This window comes from Mustela erminea, chromosome 10, assembly GCF_009829155.1.
Source record: "Mustela erminea isolate mMusErm1 chromosome 10, mMusErm1.Pri, whole genome shotgun sequence".
NCBI lineage: Eukaryota > Metazoa > Chordata > Mammalia > Carnivora > Mustelidae > Mustela > Mustela erminea.
In genome coordinates, this window is record NC_045623.1 from 90,572,229 (window position 1) to 90,587,992 (window position 15,764).

The following is a 15,764-nucleotide window of genomic DNA, read 5'->3' on the forward strand; positions in this document are numbered from 1 at the left end:
GTATCCAATCTGTTTCCAAAACAGATTTACTGTCTACTCTGCTAAACACGTTAGTTAACTCCCAGCGGGCAGTGACCAGGCCTACAAAGCCTTGTTCACACATTACCATAACTGATGGGAAAGTTGGGTGGGGGTGACAAGAGAATGAAAGCCACTCTTCCCTGCGTCCCAGACCAGCCTGAAGACTCACAGTGAATGCCCAGGAGCAGGGAGAGATTGGGGTCATGGCCCTGGGCCCTCTGGGTCACAATGCTACAGACAGCCTGCAGATCTTGAAGGCAACTGGCCAACTCGTGGTGCAGCTCAAATGCCAGCTGGGCTGTGTCTGGTGAAGACGGGGACCCTGGTTGGGCCTGGCGCAGGTGTTCCTGGAGTGTCAGATTCTTCTCAATCAGGTCCTGGTTCTGCACTGAAAGCTGAGCAGATAGATGGGCAAACATGTTAAACCACGCCCAGGGAAGGGCAGAATATCTGTACCTGTGTGTGGCTATGTATGAGTCACAGGTGATACCCCCTCCTAAACCCCTACCAACAGGCTTAGCACTCCCCCAATCCCAAAATTGGGCCTAAATTCTCCCGCAGGTAGGTCGGGCCTGTAGGGTTCCAGCACTGGAGAGGAAACCACTCCCCAGCAGACTCTGAGTCACCAGCCTCCAGGTTTCTGTTCAGGAACCAGAGAAGATACTCCCGCCCCTCGGAACTCTATCTGAAGCCAGTCCCTCAGCCAACTCTGTTAACCAGGCTATTAGAGAAGGCTTAACGTGAACTGTGAAATCTGAGGAGACACTGGTTTCAATCTCTCCCTGCCACCCTGACAAAAGTGGCCACCGGCCAGCCTGATCAGAGTGTGTGAGAGGAATAAAGGGGGCAAGAAAGACAACAATACAGCTAGCAGCCAGCCACTGGGTGGGGGTTGGAGAAACCAGAAAGCTGGAGAACACAGTGCTAGAAGTGTCCTGCCTGCCTTTTCACACCTTCACCTCAGTAGAGTCAGGCTTCTCTATAAAGACCAGCTACTCATGTATGTCCAGGTCTCCTTCCCTCCCTTCTCCCTTAACACCTTGACCCATTCTCCCCTCCCTACCTCTATTCTGATTTAAAGACACTGAATACAATTCCTTCTCCAGTCCCAGCCCTTCACCCTCACTGGGCCATGTGACAATCCCAGCTGGGAGATTCCTTTGTAGGTCAGTGAACTTGGTCACCCCTTGCTGACAGCTCTGTTTATTCCATGAGGACACCAAGCTCTCAGTCTTCTTGAACCCTTCCCCGCCAACCCCACAAACCTGGGGCTACAGAAAGACAAAGGGAGAGAGACAGACTTCTCACATCCAAAAAGCATTCCTGGGTAATTATGGCCATTCTAAGATGGGATTAATATTAATATTAATATTATTATTAATATTCCTTTAAATAAAGGATAGTGCAATGTCCCTTCCCATTCTTCTGCCAAAAAACCTCAGTTGGGACTGTCAGACATGAGGGCTCTTGTGGAAGCAGGGATGCGGGGCCGGTTCACAGAGCAATCAGGACCGTGGAGGCAGCACCCCACAGCGAAGCTGATGCCGCTCACCTCCTTCACCGCCGTGCGTAGCTGCTGCAGCGCTGTCTCCCTCCGCTGGGCCTCCTCTTTCAGGGCCTGGCTTGTTCCTTCTTCCTGAGCCACTTCTTGCTCTAGGGTCTGAATGGTAGGATGACACAGGAGTAGCAGCAAATCTGGTTCAGATGGTATCACCTCTGGCCTGGACTACACAGTAAAGCCCCACCCCACCATAAACACACACACATACACACACACACACACGGCTGGGAGACGACCTTAGAATGGCCCTGATTTGCTACTTCCCTTTGAAACCCTCCTGTAGTCGCTGACCATGAACTCACTAGAGGCCAGCTTCTCAGCAAGGCATTCCAGGCCAGTTTGGCCCTTAACCTTCTTTTTTAGCCGTATATCTTTCTACCTTCCCCACAGCCTCCACTCCAGTCACATCAAATGACTGGAAGCCTTCATTCCCAAAGGCTCCAGCTCCAATGCTGTTGTGTACTCTCCTTCCCCTTTGCGCAGGCTACTCTTCCCTGCCTGTCACCCAGGAAATCTTCAAGGCCCAGATCTGCAAATCAGATCCTCCTCCCTGCTACTCATACCTCTGTCATGGTTCTTTTGTACATTTGCTGGCTGTGCATGTGATTCCGACCCACCCCCATAACTTTCTTTCTTTCTTTTTTTTTTTTAAAGATTTTATTTATTTATTGGACAGAGAGATCACAAGTAGGCAGAGAGGCAGGCAGAGAGAGAGGAGGGAAGCAGGCTCCCCGCTGAGCAGAGAGCCCGATGTGGGGCTTGATCCCAGCACCCTGGAATCATGACCTGAGCCGAAGGCAGAGGCTTTAACCTACTGAGCCACCCAGGCGCCCCACCCCCATAACTTTCTTGAGGGCAGGAAATATCCATTCAGTTCAGCTCGGTATTTACTGAGCAGTTATTGTGACACTCACTGAGGATACTGAGGATACAAACAATACCTGTCTTTGAGGAGCTCATAGCCAAAGCCCTTGAGAATACTGTATACTACATGCTCTGACAGAGATAAAGGGAAGGAGAGCGCTCCCACAGGCACCTAATCTAGTTGGGAGGGAGGGAGGGAGTAAGAGTGTGTTTGTGTAGGGATGTTCAGGGTCAGGGAGAGGGAGGTATTTATGTTTGCTATTTTTTTGCCTTTCATTCTATTCATTCCAATCCCCTCCCCCAATTTTGAAACTTATTTGAATCAAGTATTTAAAAGTTTTCTGAATTTTCAATTTTGTATTAATAAAAAAATGTAACTGCCAAAGAAGAACATCTCATCACCATGAAATACCCTAGGCAGCCATTTTGAATCTATCCAATTCCAGCAAATTCACCTGATAAACCCTAATTTGCCTGAGGAATTTCACCATGGGTAAATGTACCACTTAAGTGTTGGGCTTTTTCAACCTTTGTGGAACCTGTGGGTTCCAGGAAATGTATCTGAGATCCATTAGAAACTCTACCAAGAATCTGGGATTTTATATGGGTATAAACACTCACTAGGCTTGACTATCCTTACAGGACTTGAAATAGGGGAACTAGACAGACACAGCCTGACCCACATGATGGCAAAGGCAGAACTGCAGCTTTGAGCTGTTCTCAGAGTGAGTGTATTTCAGTTGTTTTGATGTGAAAACCTTTTTTGGAATCCAAAGACAAACTGAGTGAACCTGCTTTACCTAGGATATTTTGCTTGCTTTTTTTTTGTTGTTTGTTTTGTTTTGTTTTGTTTTAAGATTTTTTAATTTATACCTACCTAGGATTTCTTGAGAGAATCCAATTAAGGACACCCCCCTACCCAACACACACACACTCTGGCCAAGAATAGAAACCAAGAGTCATCTTTAATTTTTCCTTATTCTTTAACTCCCTACATCTTGTCAATCACTGATTCCTCTCAATTTTACCTTCTAAAATTCACTTAAATCTGTTCCCTCACATCTCCTCGTTATGCTGCCTTGTGCCAGGTTCCTTCATCTCTCATCAGGATTTGCAATATTCCTCCAGCTTCCAGCCCTGTCCCTCTCCAAATGCCACTCTTCTTTCCACACTCAAGCCTGAGTTGCAAACCTAATTACATCACATCCAAATTAAATTCTATACTAGATTCCCATGGGGCGCCTGGGTGGGCTCAGTCAGTTAAGCATCTGGCTCTTGATTTCAGCTTAAGTCATGATCTCAGAATCCTGGGACTGAGCCCTGCATCAGGCTCCACATTTAGTGGGAAGTCTCCTTGAGATTCTCTCCCCCTCTCTCCCTCTGCCCCTCCTCTTGCTTATGAAATAAATAAGTAAATAAATCTCTGAAATAAATAAATACATCTTTATAGTAGATTCCCATCACTTATCAAAAGAATAAAAGCAAACTCAGTTGGAAAGATGAAGCCCTCCCATAGCCCAGTTGCTATTCACACCCCCTTACTTCGACAATATCAAACTGCTTGCCACTCTGTGTGCAAACTCTGTTTCATGCCTCCAAGTTCCCATCAGTACTATTCCTTCTATCTGGAATTCCAAAACCAACCTATCCAGCTCTTCTTCTTTGCCTGGCTAACTCTTCATCCTCCTTCCAGGCTCGTCATCTCCAGAAATCCTTCTTTAACCTCCCCTGCTCTGACTGACTCTTCCATGTTCCCCCAAAGTAACATGACATTGAGCTCACAAGACTGTGCTAAAACCCCTTCCCAACAATGACTGTAGGTGAAAAGCATTGATCGGGTCTCATTCTTGCTATACTCCCAACACTGAGCAAATTGTATGACACAGAATAAAGAGTTGGCTAAATTCTAGAGAGTCCTGTGTACCACATCACAAGGACACCAGCTCACCTGTACTTGTAAACGCAGCTGATCCATTTTCTGCTGTTGCTTCTCCACAATCTGAAAGGCAAAGTTATCAAGGAAGGCTATAAGCATGGGCTGATGGTGAGGTCGGACTGCAAGAAGCTACACAAGGATCTGTAGTCTGGCTATTAGCCCACTGGCTATAGGCAATCAACAGTGAAACCAGGGTGAAGACAATTTAGTTCTACTTACAGAAGTATAATCCAGACTCCCTGTCCTAGCTAACTAGCTTCACATTTCTGTGTTCTACTCACAAAGAGTTTTAAACAGGAATGTAGTGTGGACCTATAACCACTACTGCGGGGGAGGAGGATCCCACCCTGATGAGTGCAATGAACTCCATATATAACCAGAGAATATTCTGGTTCTTCAGTAAAGGACATGACTAAAAATTCAGTTTAATGAAATCTATCCTATCCAGGGCTGTGATGGATGCTATTATTTATAGCTTTGGTCACAATGACTAAGGAGAGAACCTGAACAGGCCCAGTTTCCTGTCCTCTGAGACCTCAGGTATTCTCTGAACAATTTCTGGATCTTATTTTTTGCTAACCTGACATCAGTCTCATCAACAGGTTTGGAGACTTTCTTCTCTGCTGAATTAGGGCCACCTCACTGGTTAGAACTCTGCCCAATGAAACAGGTCTGTATGGGGCCTAAACATGAATGAAATGCACCAAGCTTCAATGCACCATTTTGGAGCATCTAGTTTGGATGTTCAGAAGCATATCCTCCCCTAACTCTGCTTGCCTGTTATAAGGATAAATCCCTAAATGAAAGATTATGCAGGGGTGACTTCTCAGAAAAGGGAGGAAAGCTCTGGCCCAGGGCCAGAAATTCATGGTTCCTTCCCAGGACACAATCTTTTCTTTCCTCTCAGCCTGCCCTCTATTGCTCCCAGGACATGCTCGATCACCTTTCGAAGGGAATCACATTCTTTCTGCCAGGACTCCATTTCCACCTTTGGACCTTCTCCCTGTTGGGCTGGACCTTCTCCACTGGCCTCCTCCACACTCTGCTTATCTTGCAGGCTGAAAAGCAGTGACCTCTTTAAGAATTTTAGTTGGACGGATGTGGTTTTGACTCCGGATTCCATTATTTACTGTATATTTTGGGCAAGACACTTAGGTGCTTCCAACTTGTAGCTGGGCATAATGTTAGGTCTGTTATAACATAGGGTGTGTCACACACAAGCTGCCTAATGCGTTAGTTCCCTTCCCTAGATGCCAGCATCTGTCTAATGTGCCACCAATTCTCTACGTGCCCAAAGCTCTTTTATATTTGTTTTGATATTTAAAAATAAACATTCATCACATGTATTTAGATTATAAAAGTCATACATGTATACTGCAGAAATTTTGGAAAATACAAAAAAAAAAACCTTTTTTCTTGGCACACAAAGTCTAGGGCAGAGTCGACTTTGACCCCAACCTCTCTTTTGACTCCAACCAATGGTCTCCTCCAACAGATCCCCACAATCACTTACATCATGGTTCATCTGCTGAGATAAACAGGGCCACTGTGATAGAATATGGGATGAGAAATCCAATCCACCCCATTAGAAACTGGATTTGGTTCAAGAGGCTATTGAAACACAGCCATCACATTTAGAGAAATGGCAACTAATATGTAAGAAGCTCTCAAGACATCCTGAGAGAGTACATTATGGCATCTTGTTTTGTTCTTAGAACCTGTTGTGACCATCAAGAACAATCCCTAGGGCTGAAGAGAAACAGATGTTCCTGGTAACCTTTATCTTATAACCTTCAAAATGTAGATAACCCCCTCCTTTCCCAGTTCTTAACACCAGGATCTGCTTTGCAAATATACGGATAGCTTATTTCCCAGTTTATAAAGTGGTTCCCCTCATTCAACACATACATACTCAGAAATTATTACCCAGTATTATGCCGGAGCACTAGGTTGGACCTTCCAAAGGATATGGTAACAAGCCCCCACTGTACCACTACATCCTCCCCTCTCCATCCCAAAGACCTATTCCTTACCCATAAGCAGTTTTCCTATTACTGACATTCCAAAGAAAAGTAAAGCGATTTGCCCAAAGTCACACAGGTAGTGAGTGGGGTAAACTTAGCTCTGCTCCTTTCCTCAGCCACACTGGCATATTTACCTATGTCTAGTGGAGAATTCTGCTCCTTTCTGTCTTAGGCTTTCCAGTTGAACCTCCTTCTCTCTGCAGGCTGCCTGGGTCTCCTCCAGCAAACTCTCCAGCTCGGTCACTCTCTCCTGCAGCTCCGTACTCTTCAACTCAGAATCCTTAAGCTGAGAGATAAGATTCCATGCTTAGGTCAACAAGCCAAGGAAGACTGTCCGGGTATCCCAAAAACTTTGCAGTTGAGTTGCTAACTTGACACATGTGAGTCTGGACATGACTCCTTTGGGTTTTTCCTTTCAGGAAACCACAGTGTAACTGTGTACTGGAGAAGCTGAGACAGTGCCCCCGCTTGGCTACTCCCTGCTTGCCCCAGATATGCCCAGATATTGCTGCTACCTGCTGGCTCTGCTTCCGATGGTCTTCCAGGGTGGGCAGGTCAGCCAGGTAGCGTTCCAAGGTCTCAATACGCTGCTGCTTCTCCCGGTTCTGTTCTGATTCCTTCTGACATTTCTTTTTCAAATTATTGATATGTTTATCACGACCCTTTACCTAGGGAAAGAAGTGTCAAGAATCTGTCTTTACTGACTCCTCTAGGACTCTGAACATCACATTTTTTCTGAAGTGACCACCGTCTCTGCCCTTAGGACTGTAAATGTTCTACTACAATGAAGGCAGGGAAGTGATCAAATTTTACCATTTAAGATTGGGGCAGAGTTAACTGCAGAGTTAACACACCTGAACTTTCCAATCAAGGGCAGAAAAGGAGGGCTCCTTGGGCAGTTTTTAAAAACTGGTCGCACTTCTATATACAGGCATACCTGGGTGACACTGCAGGTGTGGTTCCAGACCACTGTGACAAAGTGAACATCATGATAAAGCAGGTCAAATGAATTTTTTGGCTTCCCAGTTCATGTAAAAGTTATGTTTACACTATTCTCTAGTCTATGAAGTGTGCGGTAGCATTATATCTAAAACAACAATGTACATGTCTTTAAAAATATTTAATTGCTGGGATGCCTGGATGGCACAGCTGGTTAACCATCCAACTCTTGGTTTCAGCTCAGGTTATGATCTTCCCTTCCTCAGGGAGGGCTCCCTGCCTCTCAGACTACACGGTTGGCTTCTGCCTAGTGCTGTGTACTTCTCCAGCCCACACTTCTAAACTCTTAGAATTTCCCAAATAATAGGAATGTCTTTGTTATTTATAGTGGTCTGGTCTGTCCTGGTGTCCCCAAACACCACACGATATAAAAGTTAAGCAATCATCTGGAAGGGTTAATGAGACTCTAAACTTCTAGAAGAAGGAACTGTGTCTATTTTGCTCATTATCATAGCCCCAATATGATGTGCCAAGCACGATGCTTGGCACAGAGTGGGCACAAGTCTCCAGATTTGCTGAATGGAGACTTTTCTTCAGTATTATGTTTTTTATTTGGGGTTATGAAAAAAGGATGCTGAAGGAAGCAAGAGAAAGCAGAGAAAATGCAGATCTCCTGATATCAAAAGTAATCAAAGACCTGATTTAATCCAAAGATAAGAAAGTACTAAGAGTAGATACCTGAAAATCAGCCAAAGGCTTTACTCCAGGTATAACCTGTACCCTTTCGAGCTCTAAACCAGTGATTCCCACATTTTAATATGCTTCAGACTCAACTGGGAAGCTTATTGAAAATGCTGATATCCTTGAGAAATCTCCCTCTTCTGATTTCTCCAGAGAATAAATATCCAGTTTCCTGTTGGGGAAATCTTTAAATTAAAAAAAATGGTGGACTGGGCACCTGGGTGGCTTGGTGGGTTAAGCCTCTGCCTTCAGCTCGGGTCATGATCTCAGGGTCCTGGGATCAAGCCCCACATTGGGCTCTCTGCTTGGCGGGGAGCCTGCTTCCCTCTCCGCTCTCTGCTTGCCTCTCGGCCTACTTGTGATCTCTGTCGTTCAAATAAATAAAATCTTTAAAAAAAGTGGTGGATTACTCCCACTGGATGGATTTACGTCTCTAAAAAGGAAATAAAATACTAATTTTAAAAAGTTAATAGGAGACACAAATGTATGAGAGATTTCAATGTGTTTATAGAAAATCAAAGACAGCAGATAAATTACTTAAGAGAAGGGTTATAACCTGCAGTGGGAGTTACAGACAACTTGGTAAACAATGTGCCCTTCAAACCCCACAAGTACCTCTGTATTTAGTACCAGGTATGTCTGTGGCAGGTATCAGCCATAGATCTGAAAACAGGGCACTCACTGGAAATCTACACACAGTTTAGCTGGATACCATTTTTACCATAGATTTTCCCAACAGGAGACTGGTGGAGATTTATTCTCTGGAGAAATCAGATTAGGGAGATTCCAAACACAGGGATATCAGTCACAGTAGAGAAAGTGCAGCACTGGGTTTAAAGTGTAAGTAAAAATCTATGTACAGAACTGGGGTACTCTAAGCCTAATCTCCTTCTCAGTATTGAGATCCTAAAGGCCAAAAGCATTCTTGTCCTTGGCCTCCCAACTAGGCAACAGGCTGAAGATTTATTTTTTTTTGGACAGAGTTGTTTAAGACATTCAGATACTATTATTAGTTGGTTCCCAAGTGAGAAGGCAGTCTAAATCTGATTATCCTACAATGCAGTCCAGGAGGAAATTACCATGAACCCAGAGCTCCTACCCAGCTTTCAAATATTTCATTCTTAAACATGAGTGCCCATTCATTCAAGGATCACCAAGCCTCTAATACAAAAGATACTAAAACAAAAGAGCACGTTCTAAAAACAAAGCAAAATAAAAAAACAAGAAACAACACTATAAGCAGAGGCAGACATCCCAAAAGATATAATCAATGTCATCAGAGAGAGAAGATACTACACCCATGAAACAAAAATAGCAAAAACCTCAAGAATAATACTCAGAAATACAGAGGTATATGACAGGAGAAAAAGAGTTAAGGATGGAAATCTTTGTGGAGTGGGGTTGGGTACAGAGCTAAGTTTTATTATATTGGTATTAGGTTATTTAACTTAGATACATGTATTTTGACTAAAAGTTTCTTTTTTAACAAGCCTCTAAATCCTTGATATACTAGTGACACCAACAACACCTGGGAGCTTGATAAAAATGCAGGACCTCAGGCACACCCCACCTTAGAAGTACTAAATCTGGATCTGTGTTTTATTTTATTTAAGAAAAAAAGATGTTAGGGGTGCCTGGGTGGCTCAGTGGGTTAAAGCCTCTGCCTTCGGCTCAGGTCATGATCCCAGGGTCCTGGGATCAAGCCCCCGCATCAGGCCCTCTGCTCGGCAGGGAGCCTGCTTCCTCTTCTCTCTCTGCCTGCCTCTCCGCTTACTTGTGATCTCTGCCTCTCAGATAAATAAATAAAATCTTAAAAAAAAAAAAAAAGAAAAAAAGATGTTATTTTAAAGCAATCTTTACACCCAATGTGGGGCTCAAATTCACAACCCTGAGATCAAGAGTCATACGCTCCACCAACTGAGCAGCCAGGTGCCTCTGGATCTGCATTTTAAACAAGATAACCCAGTGATTCTTCAGCACATTAGAGTTTAAGCAGCACTGCTGTTGATTTTCATGCACGTGGTCCAGAGCTAAACATTACTAAACTGGCCCTCCAAGACATCTGCATTACAGCAAGCTATGAAACAGAAGCAAATCAGCTCCATCTATGACCAATCTTACCCTAAGGCGATTCTAAGAGCCTTGGAAAAATGTTAAAAATTCCCAAAGTGGCTGCACACACGGAATTCTTTTCTACTTTTTAGGTAGAATAAGGGAAAACCAGGCTGGATGATGTAAATTTACCACAGATGTTTAAACATCTTACAATAGTACCATCTGGTATGACTGCCCAGGCTGGTTTTCTATCCAGGTCAGTTGGAGGCCCATCACAACCCGGGGCAGTGAGGGACTTTGTGGCAATTTTGTGGAGATAAAGCAAAAAGGAGGAGTGCCATTTCTAACAGACCAGTCCTGCACGAAAAGTTAATGTAGGATCTCACCCAACTGGTTCCTCCTAGTTCCAAGGAGGGGGGCCAGAAACAGCTTAGGATTTGGCAAGAGAAGGCTGACTGCCAACTCCTTTGTGAATTAGAAAGCTACCAATTCCTTAGCTCACCCTTTCTTCCTGTTTCTTCCCTTCCTCTGAGTGCTTCTGCAATGCCACTTTGAGTGATTCTCTGATGAGCTGAATTTCAACTTCTGAAGCAGAGAGTTTCTTTTCAAGCTCGATCTTTTCTTTGTTCAGGGCTTCTGTCTTCTGTGCAAATTGTGCACGTAAGAAAGTGTTCTCTCGCTGCAATTCCTGCATAAAGATTCTCAATACATAATGGTTCCTCACCCTTACAGTCCCATGTACTTTACTTATCCTCGATCTATTTTGTGGTCAAATATCATCTTTCTCTAAGAATTTCCTCAAGCAGTGCTTCTCACAGTGTAGTCCTAGGACTAACATCTTCAACAACACCTGGGGATTTGTCAGAAATAAAAATTCTTGAGCCCAACTCCCAGCCCACTGACTCAGAAACTCTGGGGATGGGGCTCAACAATCTGTGTTTCAACAGGCCCGCCAGGTGATTCTGAAGCACACTCACATTTTCTCCTCTACTCATTCTCTATATGATCTTGGGCAAAAGTTCTTTCTCACTTTTGGGCCTCAATTTTCTCACCAGTAAATTAGAGGACTGTACCAGATTTTATATAAGGGTCTTTCTCACTCTAACATTCTGATTCTATAAGATAGAACACTGTCTTGACAGGCCCACTACGTGGCAAAGACACTACTATAATCTGTTTAATACTCATCACTCAAAAGCCCATATTGCAGAAGAAGTAAGCAAAGCAAGCTTTTCTAGGAGCCACTGCCCTCAGTGAAAATATGGCTACCTTTACTTGCTCCTAGACATGGAAAAATTAAAAATGAGAATGGCTCTAAATCCCATTACCTCTGCCTCTCCCTCCATTTGGCTACAGCTAGTAGATTAAGACTTACCAGAACATCACCCAGTTCAAGAAGCTTACTATGTACCTTGCTCTGCCTTCATTTTTTTCCCAAGTACGTCCTGACACCAATAAGGCATACCTTATTCTACCCTCGAGCCTTTTCTGCCTCCACAAAGGCAGAATGAGGGATGTTTTATAATTAGGATGCCTACCCTTTTAAGGGCAAGGGCACCTTATATCACTTGATCCCTTTTCTATCTCCTGGATACCTAGTAGTACCAAGCAAAGGGAAGACACTGAGTTATGACAACCAGAATGCCATTCTGGCTGCCAATGCTTACCTGTAGCCTCAGCAAGCAGACATCCCCAAAGGGGGCAGGGCGGCCCAAAAGGGCACTGTGGACTTGCAGTTCACTTTCTCGTACTTTCTGCTCCAGCTGAGAGATATGTTTCCTCTGCCTACAAAAGCCAGTAGAATGAGGTCCAGGGTACTGACATTAACCCACTGGCAACATGAGCCCCCACTTTCCTTAAGTGGATAAAATTCATACTATGTAAACCAAAAAAGGCCTTGCATCTGGACAGTACTGTCTTGCTGAAGGAGGAAGAGCAAATAAGAAAGCTGACTTGGGGGAAATGAGGAAAGATCAGCTACAAAGGACTGGCTGCCTGCTTTGGGCACTCCCAGAGTCCCTCCAGAGCATACACAATTGGCCTATCCCATTACTCAAATACAGAACTAGGTTGCTTGTCAACCTAGCCTGACCATGAAGGAAGGCACAGACCCAAACAGAGAGGGATGTGCTACCCTTGGAGAGACCTCATTAGGTGCCCTCAGTGTGGGCTGGGAGAGCAGAGCCTGGTACTAGGGCACCCCTTAACCTCTTACTTGTCAATGAGGAGCTCCTTTTCCTTCAGAAGGTGTTCATTACTGTTTAAGATGCTGATCCACTGCGCTGGTTCTAATGTGGGCAATGATGGAGCAAAAGCAGCAGGATGGTGGCAGATGGCTCCATTCTGAAGCTGGAAGACAAGGAGGCCCAGAGGGGCTTGATCTTGACCCACAGACACCTGGAAAGCACCTGAGCAGTAACCAGCTGGGTCTCTAGTCAAGGCTCACTTTGGCTCAGCTGAGGTGGCCCAGTGTTCATGAAATAATTTTAGCTCTGATGCATGACTGGAAAGAACCTGCCAGGGAGACTTCTGCCAATTGGACACTCCCTGCTCATGAAGGCTCTAGTTTCTAAGAAAAGGTCACTTATCTTTCATTATCTGGCAAGAGAGGCAAAGCAGGAGCTAAGATGTCCTCACCAACCAGGAAAGGAGAATAAGTCTTGCCTTTTTCCTTCCCACTCTTAAGCAGCACAACACTTTTTTTTTTAAAACACAAAATTAGTATAATGGAAGAAACACGGGTTCAGAGATGGTTTTTAAATCCTAGCTCTGCTACTTACCAGCTTTGTGACCCTGGAGAGATTACTTTTTCTAAGAACCTGGTAAATTTCTACATTTACCTCATCAAAGTGCTACAAGGATTAAATTAAGATTCCGTATGTGAAAGTAGCTAGCCTATTGATACATAAGTACACAATCAGGGTTAATGTCACACCTTTTGGGGTCTTGTTATAACTCTCTACTCTGGAGGACCCATCTGGTGTTTAATTAGATGACCAACATATTCAATGGCATTCACAAGCCTTCATTTCCCATCTATAAACATCTTCCGTCTGTCTTACAAATGTTTTCTTTAGAGTCAAAACTTATGGGACTAAACCTATATAGTTCTAAGATCTGCAAAGAACCCACAAAACCCAACGAAAGAAGGGTCTCTACCTGCATTTGTTCCATCTGTAAACGGATCATCTCCAGCTGCTGCCGACAGGTGCTGAGCTCACAAGATCGCTCACGTGGGTGCCAAGGGTCAGGGTTCGGCTGCCATACCTGAGAGGGTAGAGGCTTGGAGAAGCCAGGAGCAGGTTGGAGTCCCAAAGGGAGCACTCCACTGCTATTAGGGTGAGGTCCATTCCGCTCACATACCACCCCACTGCCCGGTGCCTTCTTGGTCTCAGGCAACACTTTGTATAACTCCTTGTTCGTGTCAGCTCTTGGGTTGTGAAAGTGGACTTGGTAGTGGGGATCAGAATAAAGTGTCTCCATCATTGCTGACTGATTTAGGGTAGACTCCATATTGGGAATATCAAACTTCCTCACCTCTTCTTCTCTTTCATGGCCCACTGTTGGAAACCAGGACTGCTCAATTCCATTTTCTCCAGTAGCACCACAAAGATAAGTGAAATCTCTAGACAGGCCAGGAGAACGTTTCATTGCACCAAGGTCTCCATTTCTTGTCATCCCCACACTTTCAGCCAGCCCTGACAAAGGGAGTTTGGAGGAAGAGAGTCCAGCAGGTATAGAATTTGGCTTGACAGGAGAGGTCCCCAAAGTGGAAGGTATCACATGGGCTGTTGGAATGGTTATGTGGCTTTTGATGGGCTGGAAAGAAGGGCTGCTACTTGAGCTACAAAAATCTGCAAAGAGAATAATCTTCTGTAAGTCAGAACTGAAGCAGGAGGATTTCTTTCTCTCCCTCTCTTTTTAAAAAATCTTACTTATTTGACAGAGAGACAGAGAGCACAAGTAGGCAGAGCGGTAGGCACAGGGAGAGGAAAAAGGCTCTCTGCTGAGCAGGGAGCCTGACGTGGGGCTTCATCCCAGGACCCTGGGATCATGACCTGAGCTGAAGGCAGCTGCTTAGCGACTGAGCCACCCAGGCACCCCAGCAGCAGGATTTTTTGAGTTTGGCTGCTATGCCAGATGTTCTCTCCTGACTGAGACCAAGCAGAATAGATAACGATCATCGTAAGTATCAGGCAGAAAGGCAGCCTAACTGAGAAGTTAACATGTATTCTAGGATCTCAAATGTCATTCACAAGGTAAATCAACAAAAGGCAATAATAGCTTTATTTTTAACTTACACTGTCCTTTTTATTTGAAGAAAATCTTGCCAGTCAACAAACAAAGCTGAGAAACAAATTTAAAACCAAAAAGCAAAAACCAAAAAACCACTTACTTAACGGAAATGGATTAGGTCCTATTCTTCTGGGAGCTGGGCAACTCTCAAGCTACAATCCAATCCAATAAAAATATTCTTTCCAAGGGCTGCCAGAATTCTCTGTGGCCTCCAAAAGCTTCCCAGTGAAGGTAAGCAATGAATCTATCCGAAGAATAGGCAAAGTGGATAGATAGTGCTGCTCTGTATCCAGGACAGGGAGTACAGCATCTGAATCAGGATTCTATTCTCTCCCCCACACCCCAGACCTGACTGCCTGGATATGTGAAGTTATTCTTAGTAACTCTCAGGTTTCACTCTAGCACAGGGAGCACTCTCAAGTGGGTACACACTGAAATCCTCTATTTTATATTTTGCCTTTCACTTCCCCCTTGTTTATATCCAACTGTGGCTTTTCACTTTTTGTTCATACTCAATTTCTGCTTCCTTTAGCTCTTGCCTGGTTTTGGAGGACAACTCTCTCATTAGACCTGCTACAAAAGGTACACATTTCTACATTATTTCCAACGTTCAAGTGCTACTCTGAAAAAGACTATAGGGTCACGGAATTAATGCGTCAAGGCAGTGGGCTGCAAACAAACAAGATAGTAATGTCAGGAAACATACCTGTTACCTTTTTTTTTTTTTTTAAAGATTTTATTTATTTATTTGACAGAGATCACAAGTAGGCAGAGAGGCAGGTAGAGAGAGAGTGGGAAGCAGGCTCCCCACTGAGCAGAGAGCCCGATGTAGGGCTCAATCCCAGGACCCCGAGATCATGACCTGAGCCGAATGCAGAGGCTTAACCCACTGAGCCACCCAGGCACCCCTACCTATTACCTTTAGCAGGGAATAAACTGAGTAAGGGGCCAAGGAATATAAATGTCTTCCTTTTTCTTTTTTCCTTTTAATTTATTTGACAGGGAGAGTGAGCACAAGTAGGCATAGTGGCAGGCAGAGGGAGAGGGAGAAGCAGGCTCCCTGCTGATCAAGGAGCCCAGTGTGGGACTCAATCCCAGGACTCTGGGATCATGACCTGAGCCGAAGGCAGCTGCTTAACTGACTGAGCCACCCAGGCACCTGTCTTCCTTTTTCAACTATGTCCAATACTCTTTCCAAACCAAGCACATCTACCATGAAGAGTGGCCAACCAATTTAATTCATTTTTTTCTTTCCATCAACCAACACAGAACACACTCAGCTAATGAGGACAGATACTATAATCTTTTCCAGAATTACTACCATCAG

At 44.4% G+C, this 15,764-nt stretch overlaps 1 protein-coding gene across 5 annotated transcripts in view; it reads right to left on the reverse strand.

Annotated features, from left to right (window-relative positions):
• Positions 1-15,764, reverse strand: part of CEP85 (centrosomal protein 85) — a 36,665-nt gene that overhangs the window by 4,756 nt on the left and 16,145 nt on the right. For 2 of the 5 annotated variants that reach the window (XM_032361736.1, XM_032361735.1), the window contains exons 4-13: positions 13,301-13,995; positions 12,357-12,490; positions 11,809-11,926; positions 10,644-10,829; positions 6,922-7,074; positions 6,541-6,692; positions 5,326-5,440; positions 4,395-4,445; positions 1,574-1,681; positions 191-416 (exon numbers count right to left, since the gene is read on the reverse strand). In XM_032361736.1, the coding sequence (XP_032217627.1) occupies positions 191-416; positions 1,574-1,681; positions 4,395-4,445; positions 5,326-5,440; positions 6,541-6,692; positions 6,922-7,074; positions 10,644-10,829; positions 11,809-11,926; positions 12,357-12,490; positions 13,301-13,995 (1,938 nt within the window). Of the gene's footprint in view, positions 1-190; positions 417-1,573; positions 1,682-4,394; positions 4,446-5,325; positions 5,441-6,540; positions 6,693-6,921; positions 7,075-10,643; positions 10,830-11,808; positions 11,927-12,356; positions 12,491-13,300; positions 13,996-14,537; positions 15,167-15,764 lie in introns of those variants that run through there. The other 3 variants (XM_032361738.1, XM_032361737.1, XM_032361739.1) reach the window with 3 other exon arrangements.